This window comes from Geotrypetes seraphini, chromosome 3 (assembly GCF_902459505.1).
Source record: "Geotrypetes seraphini chromosome 3, aGeoSer1.1, whole genome shotgun sequence".
Taxonomy (NCBI): domain Eukaryota; kingdom Metazoa; phylum Chordata; class Amphibia; order Gymnophiona; family Dermophiidae; genus Geotrypetes; species Geotrypetes seraphini.
The window spans coordinates 337,270,736-337,289,599 of record NC_047086.1 but is presented as its reverse complement, the minus strand read 5'-3'; the positions used below and the strand labels follow the sequence as shown (position 1 = coordinate 337,289,599).

The window sequence follows — 18,864 nt, the reverse complement described above, 5'->3', positions numbered from 1 at the left end:
GCATGTTGAAGTCGCCTAGCAGTACTGTGTCACCACGTAAAGTGATGTTCTCAATCAATTCTTTGTCTTTGTCTTCCTTTTGTCTCGGTGGCCTGTACACCACACCGAGGTAAAGGCATTTTTCGTTCCCTCTGGCAAGGTTTACCCAAAGGGATTCCCCTGTGTATCTAACCTCTGTGATCCTGGTAGTTTTGATATTAACTAAGACAGTTAGAAAAGTACCCATGATGGGTACTGCTTTGGAACGTCCCATCAGTGAAGCTGTGTCGGTCTGGAGAGACACTTAAGAAGGAGAAATTAGGTTCTTACCTTCCAATTTTCTTTCTATTAGTCTCTTCAGATCAGCGTAGCCCCCGCCCTGTCTGTCTGTGTATTTCTTTTGGGATTCGCGTAAAACATGTGGGTTTTTCTGCAGGATCTTGTGTTTTTAGTAGGGTAGGGAAGATTAAAAGAACAGCGGTTTTTGGCTCGGCTGGTGTAGATGGCGAACTGTGGGGACGTTTGCTGAAGGTACTTCTCCTATTCAATTTCCAACAGTATTACTTTGTTAGTTGTTGCTCCTGTTGGGAGTATTGTTACTGTTATAATTCACACTTACTAGTTTCTTAGTTCTGCTTGGCTATTCGATAGACTGAGTGTATATGGGAATGCACAGCCTACTTGTACTACAGCCAAAAGTTTGTCTGTGTTTCCACCTGCTGATCATGGTGAGTTATTACCCATCCGTGAAGCTGTGCCGGTGTGGAGAGACTAAAAAAAAGAAAATTAGCAGGTACACATCTCCCTCGGTATTCGTGGGGGATAGGGGCAGAGCCAGACCGCGAATGGAGAAAAACAGCAAATATCTTCTCGTCCGGCTCTGACCCACCTCCCTCCCTCCTTCCCCCTGGCATCCCAGATTTACCTGATGGTCTAGCAGGCTTTCGGGCAGGAATGATTTTCCTATGCTCCTGCCCCGTGCAGATCGCCAATAGGAAATGACTACCGTGAGTTCCCGTAGTCTCTCGAGACTACGGCGGGAGCTCAAGGCAGCCATTTCCTTTTGGCAATCTACATGGGGCAGGAGCGTAGGAAGCCTGCTAGACCACCAGGTAAAGCCGGGATGCCGGGAGAGAGGCGGGAACGTGATCAAATATGGTTCCCCTCACCCCCCAAAAAAAAATCGTGAATTTGTGAAACCACGAGTGTGGAAACCGTGAATGGGGAGGGGGGAGTGTAAGTACCTAATTTCTTCTTCCTAACATTGCTCCTGAGTCTTCCTCTCTGCAACCTCAAATTATGCCCTCTAGGTTTACCATTTTCTCTTCTGTGGAATAGATTTGGTTCTATATTAATACCTTTCAAGTATTTAAAAGTCTGTATCGTATGTCCCCCTGTCTCTCCTGTCCTCCAGAGTATACATATATAGGTCTTCAAACCCCTTACCATTTTCGTCGCCTTTCTCTTGACCACTTCAAGTCTTTTTATAGCCTTCATCTGATTTAGCCTCCAAAACTGAATACAATACTACAAGAGCGGCCTCGCCAACGACCTATACAGGGGCATCAACACCTCCCTCCTTCTGCCAGTTATTCCTCTATCTATTCAGCCTAGCATCCTTCTGGCTACAGCCACAGCCTTATCACACTGTTTAGATGCCTTTAGATCCTTAGACACAAGGTCCCAAGGCCCCTCTCTCCATCAGTGCTTGTCAGCCTATCAAAGTGTGTCTCAAATGTTCTCAATCCGTGGCACACTAAAGGTAGTGCCCACATCTCAAGGCACCCAGAAGTGCACAGATGTTGCTATGATGACATCACACGCATGAGTGACATCATCACATCGATATCCACGCATGCGCAGAGGCCCTCCAGACAGGCCCTGAAATGCCAGTAGGGTGTGCCATCAAGGAAGTTTAACAAATATCAACTGAGTACCCCCAACCACAGACCTCCCAAGCTCCACCCTAGACCCACCCAAGATCTTCCCCAGATCCCGCCTCCTTTACTAATTGTAAAGTAATTTTTTCATTTTTCATATATACACAGCAGATATAAATTCTCAAAACTGACACATTTCAATCACTAGATTGAAAATAAAATTATTTTATCCCAGGACAAGCAGGCAGGTATTCTCACTAGTGGGTGATGTCATCCGACAGAGCCCCGATGCGGACGTCTCACAAGCATATTTGCTTGAAGAAACTTCAGAAGTTTCGAGATGCCCGCACCGCGCATGCGCGAATGCCTTCCCGCCCGATGCACCGGGCGTGTCTCCTCAGTTCTTTTCTTTCCGCGGAACTGAGAAGTTTTGCTTCAATTCTCTGCGCTGAGTGAACCCGTGTTTTTGCCTTCTAGTACCGCGGTTTTGAGTTATTTTTCTTTTTATCGTGTGTTTCATTCAGTCGTTTCTTGTTTTAAAAAAAAAATAAATAAAATTTCTTCCGGGATTCGACCGGGTCGGCCGCGTGGCTCAGGCCCCGCTCCTTCAATCTCGCGGCGGAGCTTTTTCGGCCTATGTCCCGGACGATTACCGGTTTTAAAAAGTACAGCAAGTGCCAGCGCGCAATTTCGCTGACGGACCCGCATAGACGCTGCCTGTGTCTTGGTCCAGAATATGTTCCGAAATCGTGCCGGCTTTGTTCCACTCTAACAGCACGTGCTTTTAAGCGTCGCTGTTTCCTGTGGGAGTCGATGGAAGCTGCTAAAGAACCTTTGGCTGGCGCGCGAAGGCCTCTTCTACTCCTGCTGCATCGGGTCTCTTGAAGCCGGCCTCCTTCGTCCCGACTTCGACCCCGCCGCCTGCTGCGGTGCCTCCTTCGGTCTCCTCAGATCAGGTATAATTTCCCCGGTGGTTATTAAAGTGCCGAAAGCTTCTAAGGCTAAGCACTCGACCACTCGGGACCGCGAAGACTGTACAGGAGGTCCCACTTCGAGTGCGGCTCCCCCCTTGGCGGCTTCGCTGCGGTTGATCATGGAGGCTCAATTCATTGATATCATGACCACCATGGGGCCCAAGTGGCTTGCCACGATCCAGGCTGGGCAAGCAGTCCCTCAGGGGGGCGAGCCGCCCCCTCCTCCTCCCCCCCCGCCACTCGCTCTCGCTGCTCGGGGAGGAGGAGCGGTGCTCGGCGGCCAATTCATCGAGGCGTGCTTCGTTTAGTGACATGCCGCCTCTGGAACCCATCCCCCTTCAGGGCGAAGAAATTTGGGATCTGCCTTCGGGTAGTCGAAGCCCTGGGCATTATCAGGAGGAATTCTTCCGCAGTCCCTTCCAGGCATGGAATGCGACTCGAGAGGCATCAGCCCTTCCTCCTCTTCGCTCTACGGCCTCCAGCCCCATCTACTCCTTGGAGGCCTCTGGGGAACCGTCTTAGCATCGCCGGTCCAGATCTCCTTCGAGACACAGGGAGGGGCATCGTTCCAGGCATTCTTCGAGGCATTCCTCTAGGCATTCTACAGTCTCGCCTCAGAAGAAACTTCCTCGTGTGGGGTATTCATCTTCGGATATCTCTCCTCCTCCGGGCTCGGAGTACGAGGATACCTATGGCTCTTTCTCTCCTTGTCGATCCCAAGTCTCCTTGGATCTAGAGGCATCGATTTCAACCAGCCCGTCCCGCAGACCTGTGTTGGCGGATCAGTTGTCTTCTTCGTATTTTCTCAGGCAGATGGCGGATGATCTCGACATCACTTTGGACTCGGGTTCCCGATACTCAAAGGAGTACCTAGATACCATGCATCTGCCTCATCCTCCTGCTGAGTCTCTTCACCTGCCTCTCCACAAGCTCCTCGACCAAACCTTCATGCGATATTTTGAAACACCGTACTCCATTCCTGCCGTTCCTGGCAAACTGGATGCCAGGTACCGCACGATACATCATAAGGGGTTTGAGGGCTCCCAGCTCTCCCATCAGTCCCTGTGGGTCGAGTCCTCCCTCAAACATTCTCATCCGTCCCAGGTGTATGCATCGGTACCACCGGGCAGAGAGGGCCGGACCATGGATAAGTTTGGGCGGCGCATCTACCAGAACTCGATGATGGCATCCAGAGTTCTTAATTACACTTTCCATTTTGCCACCTATTTGGAGTTCTTCCTGCCTGTGCTTCGGAAGTTTACACCTTATATTGAATCTCAGGCTCGTTTTGAGTTCGAGGAGGTGGTCGCCTCGCTGTCCCAGCTGCGTCTTCAACTGATGCAATCCTCCTATGATGCTTTTGAGCTTTCAGCACGGCTGCTGCCTGTTCCGTGGCCATGTGTCGCTTAGCCTGGCTTCGAACCATTGACATGGACCCGAACCTCCAGGACAGACTTGCCAATGTTCCCTGTGCGGGTGTGGATTTATTTGATGAATCTATTGAGACCGTGACGAAGAAGCTGTCGGACCATGAAAAATCTTTCCAGTCCATCCTTCGTCCAAAGCCTAAGCCTGCTCAATCTCGTCCCTCTCGACCGCCCTTGATCTATCAGCGGCGCTACACTCCCCGACAGGCTCCGGCTGCGAGGCAACCAGCGAAGAGACAACCCCCGCAGAAGGCTCAACAAAAACCCCAGCCTTCTGCTGTTCCCAAGGCTCCTCAGCCTTTTTGACTCTATAGTAGGGAGCATAACCAACACCGTTCTGCTACCTCCGGTCTTTCCAATTGGGGGCCGCCTCCATCATTTTTACCATCGATGGATGGCTATAACCACCGACCTTTGGGTCCTTACCATCATCAGGGAAGGATACTCTCTTCAGTTCCATCCCCCCAGACCACCCTCCAAGAGAGTATCCTTCTAACTTGACCCAGACCGCCCTTCTTCAGGAAGCTAAGGCCTTGCTCCGGCTTCGGGCCGTCGATCCGGTCCCGGTGGACCAACACAACCAGGGGTTTACTCCCAGTACTTCCTTGTTCCGAAGAAGACGGGCGACCTGCGTCCAATTCTGGACCACCGGGTGCTCAACAAATTTCTGGTCAAGAAGAGGTTTCGCATGCTGACCCTAGCTTCTCTGTACCTCCTCCTCGAGCAGAACGACTGGATCTGAAAGAGGCCTACACTCACATTCCCATTCATCCGCCCTCTCGCAAATTCCTCAGATTTCGGGTGGGACATCTGCATCTGCAGTATCGAGTGCTTCCATTCGGCCTGTCCTCGTCTCCCAGAGTCTTCACAAAATGCCTAGTAGTGGTGGCCGCTGCACTCCGGAACCTTGGTCTTCAGGTATTTCCCTACCTCGACGACTGGCTCATCAAAGCCGCCTCGGCTCCCGGGGTCGTCTCGGCGACCAACAAGACTATCTGGTTCCTGCAGAGTCTGGGGTTTGAAATCAACTTCCCCAAATCTCATCTGCAACCGACCCAGTCTCTTCCCTTCATAGGGGCAGTTCTCGATACTGTGCAACTCAGAGCATTCCTTCCTCCTCAATGCCTGGAAGCCCTGCTTCATCTCTGCCAGTCGGTGTCTTCTCGCCAGTCCATCTCAGCGAGACACATGATGGTTCTTCTGGGCCACATGGCCTCTACAGTTCATGTGACTCCTTTTGCCAGACTTCACCTCATAATTCCACAGTGGACCCTGGCATCTCAGTGGACACAGGTGTCGGATCCTTTGACTCGTCACATTATAGTTACTCCTGCTCTTCAGCAGTCTCTGCTTTGGTGGATGATCTCTTTGAATCTCTCCAGAGGTTTGCTGTTTCACTCCCCTCCCCACCAGAAGGTTCTCACAACCGATTCCTCGACATATGCATGGGGAGCTCATCTGGATGATCTTCGCACTCAAGGCTTCTGGACCAGTGCGGACTGGCTGTGCCATATCAATCTGCTGGAACTCAAGGGCGATTTTCAATGCTCTTCAAGCTTTCCAACATCTGCTTCACAACCTGGTGGTCCTCATTCGCACGGACAATCAGGTCGCCATGTATTATGTCAACAAGCAGGGGGACACGGGATCGGCCTCCCTCTGCCAGGAAGCTCACAGAGTCTGTGATGGGCGATTCGCCACAACACCTTCCTCAAAGCTGTCTACGTTCAGGGGAAGGACAATGCCTTGGCAGACAACTTAAGTCATCTCCTCCAGCCTCACGAATGGACCCTCCATTCCAGGCCCCTTCATCAGATCTTCTCTCAGTGGGGGACACCTCAGATAGACCTCTTTGCGGCTCCCCACAACTTCAAACTGCCTCAATTCTGCTCCAGGATCTACACTCCTCATCGCCTCGAGGCAGATGCCTTTCTTCTGGACTGGAGGAATCTCTTTCTATATGCATTTCCTCCGTTTCCTCTCAATCAAAAGACTCTGGTCAAGCTGAAATCCGACCATGCCACCATGATTCTGATAGCTCCTCGGTGGCCCAGACAGCCTTGGTACTCCCTTCTACTTCAACTCAGCAGCAGGGAGCCATTCCTTCTTCCAGTGTTTCCTTCGCTGCTTACTCAGCATCAAGGATCTCTGCTCCATCCCAACCTGCAGTCTCTCCACTTGACAGCTTGGTTCCTCTCAACGTAACTCCTCGCCAGTTTTCCAAAGCGGTGAGGGATGTATTGGAGGCTTCCCGGAAGCCTGCTAGTAGACAATGCTACTCCCAAAAGTGGACTAGATTTTCTACCTGGTGTGTTTCTAATCATAAGGAGCCTCAACAAACCTCCCTATCTTCTGTATTGGACTACCTTCTACACCTGTCTCAGTCTGGCCTCAAGTCTACATCCATACGAGTCCACCTGGGTGCTATTGTGGCTTTCCATCAGCCTCTGTAAGGGAAACTTCTCTCTGCTCATCCTGTGGTTTCCAGATTTATGAAAGGACTTTTCATGTCAATCCTCCTCTCAAACCCCCTCCAGTGGTTTGGGACCTCAATGTTGTACTTTCTCAACTTATGAAACCTCCTTTTGAGCCTCTCAACAATGCTCCGCTGAAGTTTCTCACTTGGAAAGTGGTTTTTATGGTTGCCCTCACTTCTTCCCGCAGAGTCAGTGAGCTTCAGGCCTTGTTGGCGGATCCTCCTTTCACAGTATTCCATCATTACAAGGTGGTCCTTCGCACTCATCCGAAATTCCTGCCTAAAGTGGTCTCTGAATTTCATCTCAACCAATCCATAGTTCTTCCTGTGTTTTTTCCAAAGCCTCATTCTCATCCTGGAGAATCAGCTCTTCACACTCTGGACTATAAACATGCTTTGGCTTTCTACCTGGATCGCACCAAACCACACAGAACTGCTCCTCAACTTTTCGTCTCCTTTGATCCGAACAAGTTGGGACGCCCTGTCTCGAAGCGTACCATCTCCAACTGGATGGCGGCTTGCATCTCTTTCTGCTATGCCCAGGCTGGATTACCCCTTCCCTGTAAGGTCACAGCCCATAAGGTCAGAGCAATGGCAGCCTCTGTAGCCTTCCTCAGATCGACACCGATTGAGGAGATTTGTAAGGTGCCACCTGGTCCTCAGTTCATACATTCACCTCTCACTATTGTCTGGATACTTTCTCCAGACAGGATGGACAGTTTGGCCAAACAGTGTTAAAAAATTTATTCTCCTAAGTTGCCAACTCTCCCACCATCCCATTGAGGTTAGCTTGGAGGTCACCCACTAGTGAGAATACCTGCCTGCTTGTCCTGGGATAAAGCAATGTTACTTACCATAACAGTTGTTATCCAGGGACAGCAGGCAGCTATTCTCACGTCCCACCCACCTCCCCTGGGTTGGCTTCTCTGCTAGCTACCTGAACTGAGGAGACACGCCCGGTGCATCAGGCGGGAAGGCACTCGTGCATGCGCGGTGCGGGCATCTTGAAACTTCTGAAGTTTCTTCAAGCAAGTATGCTTGTGAGACATCCGCATCGGGGCTCTGTCGGATGACATCACCCACTAGTGAGAATAGCTGCCTGCTGTCCCTGGATAACAATTGTTACGGTAAGTAACATTGCTTTCCCTACCTTTGTTGTCTGGTGACTTTATTTTTCTGTGTTTCCAGGGACTTCTTTATCCATTGACTGTTTTTTCTTTCTCCACTTTCTGCCCTGCATCCATCTTTGGCATTAATTTAACATTCAATTTTTCCATTTTTCTGCTTTCGTCTCAAAATCTACTTTTCCATGTCATACCTTCCCTTCCTCTCTCTCTCTCCTTCCCCCCTCCCCCCAGTAGTCCAACATATCTTTCCTTCCTTTTCCCCCTTCCAATCTGGCATCTCTCTCCTTCCCATAATCTGGCATCTCTCTCTACTACTACTACTACTACTACTACAACTACTACTATTATTATTTCTATAGAGCTACTAGACTCCCCTCCTTCCCTTCCATTCCATGGTCTGGTATCTCTCCCTTCCTTTAGTCATCTCCCCCCTCCACCCACCCCCCAGTGTAACATTTCTCTTTCATCCTCCTTTCTGCCCCCTGCAGTCCATCTCCCTTCCCTTCCTCCTTTCTGGCCCCCCTCCCAGTCTAATATTTCTTTCTCTCTTCCTCCTTCTTTTTCCTCCGGTCCTCCTTCCCTCCCCTAACCAACATCTATCTCTCTCTCCCTCCATGGGTCCAACTTTTCACTCTGCCCTCTCCCTCTTCCCCCCTCCCCCCCGAATGTGACATTTCTCCTTCCCTCCTTTCTGTCATTCCCATCTATCTCACCCTCTCCATGAGTCCAACCCTTTCTGCATCCTGTATACTTTCTCTCTCTCTTTGCCTCTTCCCTCGAGTGACATCCTTCCTTCCCACTCCCTAGCTCATGTTCTCTCACCATGCACCATTTCTCCCTCTCCCCAGCCCACTCCCTCTTTCATCATTCTCACTCCTCCTTTAACAATTTTCCTTCCTTCCTTCCCTCCCCCCACTCACAGCTATTATGTTCTCTCCCCATCCACCATCTCACCCTCCCCTCCAATGTGTAGCATCTTTCCTTTTCCTCCCCTTCTGCTAGGTCCAGCAGCACCTCTTCTCCCTTCCCTTTCCCTGCACCCCTGTCCAGTAGCACATCTTCCTCTCCCCATGTCCAGCAGTATCCCTTATCCCTTCATCCTCCCCCTGTCTAGAAAAAAACCCTTCTTCCCTTTCTCTCCTTCGTGTAGTTGATGGTGTGGGGCAGCATTCCAGTATCAGGAGCTTAGATTTATTTCTGCCTGTCGATTCTGCCGTTTTTTGTTTTTTTTTAAATTCTCATGGCTGTTGGCTACCCTCCCGTTGCGGTATCGAGTCAGGGCCATGGGGGGGAGTGAGCTATCTGTGATGTCTGCCTGTGCGCCTGCTTCACTGGATTTTCAACGCTAAGTGAAAACTGAGAACTGCTGTCCATCGTGGTGTGTGCAGGAGCAGGAAAGAAAAAATCCCTTCCTTCTGGGTCCTAGTTCCTGCCCCTATAGTTACCGACGCTGTTTTCTAACCTACAGTGAGAGCTATTAAGCTCTTTTTTACCTGTGAATATTCACATAGAAACATAGAAATAGACGGCAGATAAGGGCCAAGGCCCATCCAGTCTGCCCACCCTAATGTCCCTCCCCTACCATTGCCCTGTGAATAGATCCCTCCTCTTCCTTTGCTCTGTGAATAGATCCCACGTGACGATCCCATCTGGCCTTAAAATCAGGCACGCTGCTGGCCTCGATCACATGTAGTGGAAGACTATTCCAGCGATCAACCACCCTTTCTGTGAAAAAGAATTTCCTGGTGTCAGCTCGTAGTTTCCCTCCCCTAATTTTCCACGGATGCCCTCTTGTTGTCGTGGGACCCTTGAAGAGGAAGATATCTTCCTCCGTCTCTATGCGGCCCGAGAGATACTTGAACGTCTCGATCATGTCCCCCCTCTCTCTGCGCTCCTCGAGTGAGTATAGCTGCAATTTGTTTAACCGTTCCTCGTATGGGAGATCCTTGAGTCCTGAGACCATCCGAGTGGCCATTCTCTGAACCGACTCCAGTCTCAGCACATCCTTGCGATAATGCGGTCTCCAGAATTGCACACAGTATTCCAGGTGGGGCCTCACCATGGATCTATACAATGGCATAATGACTTCCGGCTTTCGGCTGACGAAGCCTCTGCGTATGCAACCTATGACTTGTCTTGCTTTGGATGAAGCTTGCTCCACTTGATTGGCAGCCTTCATGTCCTCACTGACGATCACCCCTAGGTCACGTTCTGCTTCAGTTCTTGTTAGGATCTCGCCATTTAGGATGTAAGTCTTGCATGGATTTTGGCTGCCCAGGTGCATAACTTTGCATTTTTTGGCATTGAAGCTGAGTTGCCAGGACCTAGACCAGCGCTCCAGTAGGAGTAGGTCGTGCATCATGTTGTCGGGCATTGAAACATCATCTATTGTGCATTTGCCCACTACATTACTTAGTTTGGCGTCATCAGCGAATAATGTTATTTTACCCCTAAGCCCTTCTGCCAAGTCCCTTATAAAGATGTTGAATAGGATTGGGCCCAAGACCGAGCCCTGTGGCACTCCACTGATCACCTCCGTCATTTCAGAGGGTGTGCCGTTCACCACCACCCTTTGAAGCCTACCTCCAAGCCAGTTCTCAACCCATTTCGTCAATGTGTCACCTAATCCTATAGAACTCATCTTGCTCAGCAACCTGCGGTGTGGTACGCTATCAAATGCTTTGCTAAAGTTCAGATACACGATGTCCAGGGACTCCCCAATATCTAGCTTCCCCGTCACCCAGTCAAAGAAGCTGTTCAAGTTGGATTGGCACGATCTCCCTTTTGTAAATCCATGTTGACGGGGATCCCGTAGATTCTCCTCATCCAGGATCTTATCCAATTGGTGTTTTATTAGAGTTTCCATTAGTTTGCTTACTATCGATGTTAGACTCACTGGTCTGTAGTTTGCTGTCTCCATCTTGGAGCCTTTCTTGTGGAGTGGAATGACGTTAGCTGTCCTCCAGTCCGACGGAACGCTGCCTTTGCTAAGGGAGAGGTTGAAGAGCTTGGACAGTGGCTCCGCCAGGACATCACACAGCTCCCTTAGCACCCTGGGGTGTAGGTTGTCAGGCCCCATTGCCTTGTTAACCTTGAGCCTTGATAGCTCACTGTAGACACTGCTGGGCGTAAACTCGAAGTTACTGAACGGATCAACTGAGTCAACTCTTGTCTTTAGATGAGGGCCAAGCCCCGGCGCTTCTCGGGTGAAGACTGAGCTGAAGTATTCATTTAATAGTTGAGCTTTTTCCGAATCCTTTTCCACATAGTCTCCGTCTGGTTTCCTAAGACGTACAATCCCGCCTGAGTTTTTACTTCTGTCACTGATATACCTAAAGAAGGATTTATCTCCCTTCTTGATGTTTTTTGCCAGAGACTCCTCCATGTGAAACTTAGCCTCCCTGACTGCCGTTTTGACGGCTTTTGATTTGGTCAAGTAGTCTGCTCTAGAGACCTGTTTCCCTGATTGTTTGTAAGAGATGAATGCTTTTTTCTTCTCCTTGATAAGGGCCGAGATCTCTGTAGTGAACCACTTCGGCTTATTGTTCCTTCGTTGTTTACTTACTAATTTAACATAGCGGTTTGTCGCTTCCTGTATGGTGGTTTTCAAAGTCGACCACATTTCTTCCACTCTATCGGTTTCTGCTTGTTCTTGTAGCGCCTGGTGAACGAAGTCTCCCATTTCTTTGAAGTTTGTGTCCTTGAATTTGAGGATCTTGGTCAGTGTGGTAGATTTAGTGAAACCTTTCCTAAGATTGAACCATACCATGTTGTGGTCACTGGAGGCCAATGTGTCGCCCACCGAGACCTCTGTGACACTTTCTCCATTGGTAAGTAATAGGTCCAGTATTGCCTGATCCCTTGTTGGGTCCAACACCAGTTGCTTGAGACCAGCTCCCTTCATAGCATTTAATAGCCTCCTGCTGCTGCCGGAAGCAGAGGTAAGTTTATCCCAATCCACATCAGGCATGTTGAAGTCACCTAACACTACTGTGTCCCCACGCAAGGTGATATTTTCTATATCACTGATTATTTCCATATCCAGGTCATCATGTTGTCTTGGGGGTCTGTAAATTACGCCAAGATACAAGCATTTGTCCTTCCCTCTGGCCAAATTAACCCAAAGGGATTCCCCAGTGTACTGGACATCTGAGATTCTTGTGACCATAATGTCATCTTTAGTATATAATGCTACACCTCCCCCTATTCTGCCCTCCCTGTCCCGGCGAAGCAAGTTGTAACCTGGTAAGACCATGTCCCACCCGTGGGAGTCTGTGAGCCAGGTCTCAGATATTGCCACCACATCCAAGTCGGCATTCCTTATTTCCGTTTCTAATTCCAGGATCTTGTTTCCCAAACTGTGTGCGTTGACGTACATAGCCCTCCATGTTGTATTTTTGGTACGTCTCAGTGGGGGTGTTCCTGCTTGAACTACTTGAACACCTTTAGTATTGTTTGTATTCTCCCTAGACTCATAACTACCATGTGTACTCCCCTTGGACCCAGAATTCCAATGTGTGCTCCCTTTAGACCCAAAATTACAATGTGACACATAATTGTCATATGAACATACCCCTGATTCGAAAGTTTTCGTACTCGCCCCTGACCCAGAATTATGGTGACTACTTTCCTCAGCCCCAAAAAAGTATTGGCAGTTTAGTTCGCCAGGTATGTTGTATGTGCCTGTACCCTCCTCCTCTTCTGTTGGGTGGTGTGTTTTTTTTGTGGGGTTGTTTTTTTGTTTTTTTTTTAATTAATGAAGAGAGGGGCGAGCTTGACCCGGCAGAGGTAGACAGAAGCCCAATGCATCGCTGGCATGTGAACCTCTGGCCATAAAGGAGGTGCCCCTCAAGAGAGGCAAGTCAGCTGGCCGGCGCTTCTTTTCCTCCTCAGTGTGCCGCTGCACACTTGGAATCTCAGGAGGCACACAGTTTGCGATACACTGGCCTATCACCTCCCAACACATACGTTCCCTTGGATTTCTACCCCCCAGATGCATCACTCTGCACTTCTTCACTTTGAATTTTAGTTGTCGGACATTAAACCATTCTTCTAACTTTTGCAGATTCTTTTTCGTGTTGTACACTCTGTTACAAATCTTAGTATCATCCGTAAAAAGGCTAACCTTATCTTCTAACCCTTCAGCAATGTCGCTCACAAACATAATAAATAGAATCAGTCCCAGCACCGATCCCTGAGATACTCCACTAGTCAACCTGTCCCTTCTCTGAGCAAATTCCATTAACCACCACCCTTTGGTGTCTATCCGTCAGCCAGATTCTAATCCAGTTAACCACTTTGGGCCCTAACTTCAGCCCATGGAGTTTAAGAGCCTCCTATGTGGAACCATGTCAAAGGCTTGGCTGTAATATAAGTAAATTACATGTAGCACACGTCCTTGATTCAATTCTCCGGTCACCCAATCAAAGAATTCAATTAGATTCGTTTGGCATGATTTACCTATCTTCAGCGCCAGCTGCACATATTTGTCAGTTCAGCATGCAGTGGCTCTTGCATTCTGCTGACCTGGTTCTGGGTCAGTGTCCCAGCAAACAAGTGCAACTGGGGCTGAAAATAAGGAGCAGCCAAGCGGAAGGAAGACAGACACACGCTTGCACACTAATTCTTCACGGATCGGCAGGAAATTTTAGCAGACCAGCGGTTGAAGAACACTGGACTAAAGCCCACAGATGGTCCACCCAACTCTTTAATCCTAATAATATGAGGGCAATCATCAGTAAATGCACTTTATCCAGTTGGCTGTCGGACTGTTATCTCCAGTACTTAGATCTAGACTAGGCTGACTCTGGGAGGTCGCATCATGGCTCATAATGTCAGAGCCATGGCTGCGTTAGTAGGCCACTCAGCCTCCAAAGAGAAGACTTGCAGCTGTAATGTGGACATCTGTGTACACAATCCGATCTCATTACTAATGGTGTCCGATTCGCTGATTCAAATTGATTCGCCGATTCGCTTTCTAAAAATAAATTGGCAGGGCAGGCCAGAAGCAGCCTGTTCAATGCACTGCCTCTTCCCGCCAGCCACTGCTGATTTGGGAGGGCCCATATGTCTGATCTCATAGTGGAGGGGGTCGGTTGGGAGGTGTTGCACAGGGGGCTAGAAGGGAGAGAAACATACTGCTCAGGTGATAGGAGGGAGGGATGGAAAGCTACTGCACAGGGTAATGGTAGGTAGAGATGGAGAGCTGCTACACAGGAGGATGGGAGGGAGAAATAGAAAGCTACCACTCGGGGAGATCGGAGAGATGGAAAACTGTTGTGCATGGTGGGGGGAGGAGAGTGGAAGAATTCTTGGAAATGGGGTAGAGAGGAAGGGAGAGATGCAACAGAGGTAGAAATGGGTGAGAAGAAATCCTGCATATGGTGGAGGGGTGGAAGACATGCATGGAGAAGAGGGAGAAATGTTGGACATAGGGTGGAGGGCAGGGATAGATAGTGCATGGGAGGAGAAAGAAATGTTGCAAATGATAATGGAGGGGAGGAGGAGAGAACATAAGAAGCGCCATCTCCGGATCAGACCTTCGGTCCATCAAGTCCGGCGATCCGCACACGCGGAGGCCCTGCTAGGTATTCACCTGGCTCATTTTATAGCCAACCATATGAGATGCAGAGATGCTGCATGGAGGGGAATATTAGTAATGAGATAGGAATAGAGGTTTGACCTAGGGCACGAGGCAGGGAGAGAGAGATCGTAGTGGGAAAGAAACAGAAATATTGGATATGGCAGTGGAAGGGAAGGTACAGAGAAGGAAGATGGATGGTGAGCAAGGAGATAGAAGAAAACATCAAATGGGCAGGAGACCCTGGTGAGCAATTTAACAGAAGACAAACAGAAACCAGAACCTGGGACCAACATGATTTGAATAATAAAATGACCATACTACAAAAGGTAGAAAAAATAATGTTATTTTCTATTTTGTGATTACATTATGTCAGACTTGAAATGTGTTTCCTGTTAGAGCTGGTGTTAGACAGTGAGTGTGAGCTAGGACCTAACAGAGAAGAAAAGTCTTTTTTGTTTATTTGGTTTATGCCATCTCCCACCCCACGCTAATGATATGGCAAAGGGGGGGCGTGGTGAAGAGGCTACAAAATAAACCAACTGGGATGTTTGGGAAAAAACATCCGATTGGGCAGAAATAGTGAATCGAATCAAAAAATATTTCCTTGAATCGGGCAGCACTGCACATTACTGTTTCAAACAAGACTCGTGATGCAACGGTTGGGTTGATCAACCAGTCTTCCAGAATTTATTCAGTCTGGAATCCCCTCCCCCCCATTTTTCTTTTTGTTGTTCCATGCTTTTAAAGACAACACAAAGACAAAAAGTACTGTAGTAGTTTAGCTTTAATCTGTTACAGGCCTTGATCTTGGTTTTAGTTTTCAACAGATTAGAAGCTAGGGATTTTCTTATGTGAGTATACTGTGTCCCACTTGTCCCCAGAGAAAGGGAACTATTCAACTATTGTAGGTGTTGTCCAAGGACGTCAGGACATATCATATACCCACCCACCTACCACCCTAGGAGTTGTATTTTATTAGCTTTTGTGATGTTTTGTCTGGTCCCACATGCTGCAGGTAGGCAGGTGCATGCATATACATACACATTTTGGTCTTCTAAAGGCTTCTAGAAAAGTTGTTGGGAAGTTCTTCACCCCAGAGTCCATTGGATGACATCACCCATATGTGAGAATGTCCTCCTCTTATTGGAGAACATCTGCTGCAGGTAAGTAACTTTATTGATGGATTTAAATTTCAGTTTTTGTTTCCACCAGAAGAATTTGTATATTAAGCTTAGAAATCAAAAGCAATTATAAAAGTGGACTGGTTTAACATTGCCCTTAGGGACTACTTCACAAAGCCAAAACTGTTTTTTTTGTTTGTTTACTCTCTTCCTAGTTTTTAAATGTTCCCATGTTTCGAAATGTCTCTCTGAAGTGCCTCACTGAGATAGCGGGTGTGAGTGTAAGCCAGTATGAAGAGCAGTTTGTGACATTGTTCACATTGACCATGATGCAGCTAAAACAGGTAACTTTTAGTGTTCAGTAGGATCTTTTTGGATTTGATTATGGATTTAAATTTTTGATTTTTGTATACTTAACTTACCTTTTGGAAATACTGAATGTTATATTACAGGTTTTTGTGTGTGCATATTGAATCATACGAAGCCAGCAGAATTATAGGTCATTGGATTTCTTACGATGACTGGGAGAGGATCAATTCTGCTTGATTTTATGAACCTATGAATAAAAGGTGCTCTGCTATGTATAAGGGAAACCATAAAAACCACACAATGATATGGAATACACAATACTATATATCTTACTATGTATGTAAGCATATGGGCTACTATTAAGACATAGTGACAGAGTTCAAAAAAGCGTGGGATGAACACAGAGGATCTAGAATCAGAAAATAGTAAATATTGAAGAACTAAGGCCAGTACTGGGCAGGCTTGCATGGTCTGTGTCTGTATATGGCTGTTTGGTTGAGGATGGGCTGGGGAGGGCTTCAATGGCTGGGATGGTGTAGATGGGCTGGAGTGAGCTTTGAGGGGACTTCATTAGTCGGAACCTAAGCACAGTACTGGGTAGATCTTTAGATTCGTGTCCAGAAATAGCTGAGAAGAAGAAAAAAAAAAAAGTAAATTGAATCAGTTTGCTCAAACTGGATAGACCATTCAGATCTTTATTAAATTAAAACTCTGCAGAAATTGGGATATATGCTAAAATATCACAAATGAGTGGAAAATAACATGTCTTAATAGACACTTAGATTTGTGCTGTCTTGACAGCAGGTGGTAACTACAAATTAACTGAGCTGTGATGTCCTCCCTTAAATATTCTATGCAACTTCTTGGCCAGTCACTATTTCTCAGTCTCCATGAAGTTATAGGTCTGGCTTCCTGTGCAATCTAAAGTAGTCTAATAGGACTTTTTTTTCTAGTTTTATCTTACAGCACTGTGTACGCCTTTCAATGCTATATAAGTGATAAGTAGTAGTAGTAATATTAATAAAACTAGCGTTTAAGCCCGTTACATTAGCGGGTGCTAGAGTAGATGTCTGGGGTTTTTTCTTTGTCTCTCTCACCTTGGACGCTGTCTGTCTGTGTCATTCTTTCTGTCTATGTCTCTCCCTGGCCTCCTGTCTGTCTGTCTTTCTTTCTGTCTCTGTCTCCCTGGCCCTCTGCCTGCCTATATTTCTCTGTTGCGCCATGCCTGCCTTTCTCTTCCATGATCCCCTTCCTATGTCCATAGTGTCCCATCTTATGTCCTTAGTGCCCTCAGTGCCTCCTATGTCCTTAGTGCCCTCAATGCCTCCTTCCTATGTCCTTAGTGCCCCTTCCCATGTCCTTAGTGCCCCCAGTGTCTCCTTCAGTGCCTCTGTCCTGTGTCCTTAGTGCCCTCAGTGCCTCCTATGTCCTTAGTGCACTCAGTGCCCCTTCCTATGTCCTTAGTGCCCCCAGTGCCTCCTTCCTATGTCCCCCTCACTGCCTTCCAGACTTTGTCCCCCCTCCCCTCTCGAAGCCAGCCTGCCTGCCTCCCTCCCATCCCCCATTTGCAGTAGAACCCTTGAGCAGCATCTTTCCATTTGTACCCCCCCTCTATCTCCCCATACAGTAGAACCCGGCATTTTTCTATCCCTCCCTCCCATCCCTCTGTGCAGTAGAACAGTTGTGTAGCATGTTTTCATCTCCCCCGCCACTACCGCCACCGTGCATCTGACCCCACTGGCCCTCCCACCGCGAGACGACCTCCAAATCTCTCAGCTCCAGCAGCGTCCGCAGTATTCTAAACACGCTGTTTCGCAGCCTTCTACTGCCCATGATTTCCTCCTCCGCGTCTCTATCTCAGTGGAAATTGGGCTTTTCTTTGTGGGGTTGTTGGAGCTTCAGCCATGCCATCAAGGTCAGTGATATAGCTTCTTCCTTGGAGAAAGAATATTTATAATATGAATTCAATTTCATCATCATAACTTGTAAATTATATTTAATTTTATTTAATGGCATCAGTTCTAATGTCAATGAAAAGATACAGTATAGTATATTGCAGGCATGTCCAACGGGTAGATCGCAATCTACCTGTAGATCGGAGGGGTCAGAGGTAGATCGCCAGCCCCACTTTGCTCCATCTCTCCATCAACTCGCCCCATCGCTAGGAGAGAGCTCGGAGAGAGCTCATGCCGGCAGGTCGTTTACCGAGGGCTTGCTACCGCTGCTGATCCTTTGCCTGTCTTTTTTCCCTGCCTGCGTGAATCTTGCCTGTGGGTGTATTGGGAGCACTTGTTGTTTTCGGGTCAATAGTTTGTGGATATCCCAGGGGGCTGCGCCCCGTGATGATACGCCACAGTCCTGGCATCATACCTGGTCTCCTGCCTCCCAGAATTGCCCATTCCTACCCCCCACCCCAGCACCCCTTAGAAGTGTGTTATATACCGGGATTTACCTGAATACACTTACTGTATTAGTTGTGTTGTGTGCTGGTTGTTGGTCGCTTTATAGTTCACTTTAATTAAATGTTTTCGGGCAGACACAACAAAGTGTCAAGAATTTTATGATTTTGGCAGACTTTTCCAATTTTGTTCTAACTTGTCTATGCCTTGCGATTGGTTCAAACCACTGTGACTTTTGCTTGCCTCTGCAATTTTATTTTGCCTAGCCTTTGCGTTGGTTCTACGCTGCAATTTTATTTTGCCTAGCCTTTGCGTTGATTCTACGCTGCAATTTATTTCGCCTAGCCTTTGCGTTGATTCTACGCTACAATTTTATTTCGCCTAGCCAATGCATTGAAGCCTTTGCATTGAAGCCTTTGAATCAGAAAATAATATTAAATATTGAACTAGGCCAGTTACTGGGCAGACTTGCATGGTCTGTCTGTGTCTGTGTCTGGCCATTTGGTGGAGGATGGGCAGGGGAGGGCTTCAATGGCTGGGAGGGTGTAGATGGGCTGGAGTAAGTCTTAACAGAGATTTTGGCAGTTGG

General features: G+C 48.0%; 1 protein-coding gene across 5 annotated transcripts in view; it reads left to right on the top strand.

Moving 5' to 3' along the window:
* Positions 1-18,864, top strand: part of XPO1 (exportin 1) — a 555,220-nt gene that overhangs the window by 161,636 nt on the left and 374,720 nt on the right. For 4 of the 5 annotated variants that reach the window (XM_033936441.1, XM_033936437.1, XM_033936439.1 and 1 more), the window contains exon 10: positions 15,783-15,911. The exons of the other annotated variant lie outside the window; for it this stretch is intronic. In XM_033936441.1, coding sequence (XP_033792332.1) covers positions 15,783-15,911 — 129 coding nt within the window. The remainder of the gene's footprint in view (positions 1-15,782; positions 15,912-18,864) is intronic. 5 annotated transcript variants of the gene reach the window in all.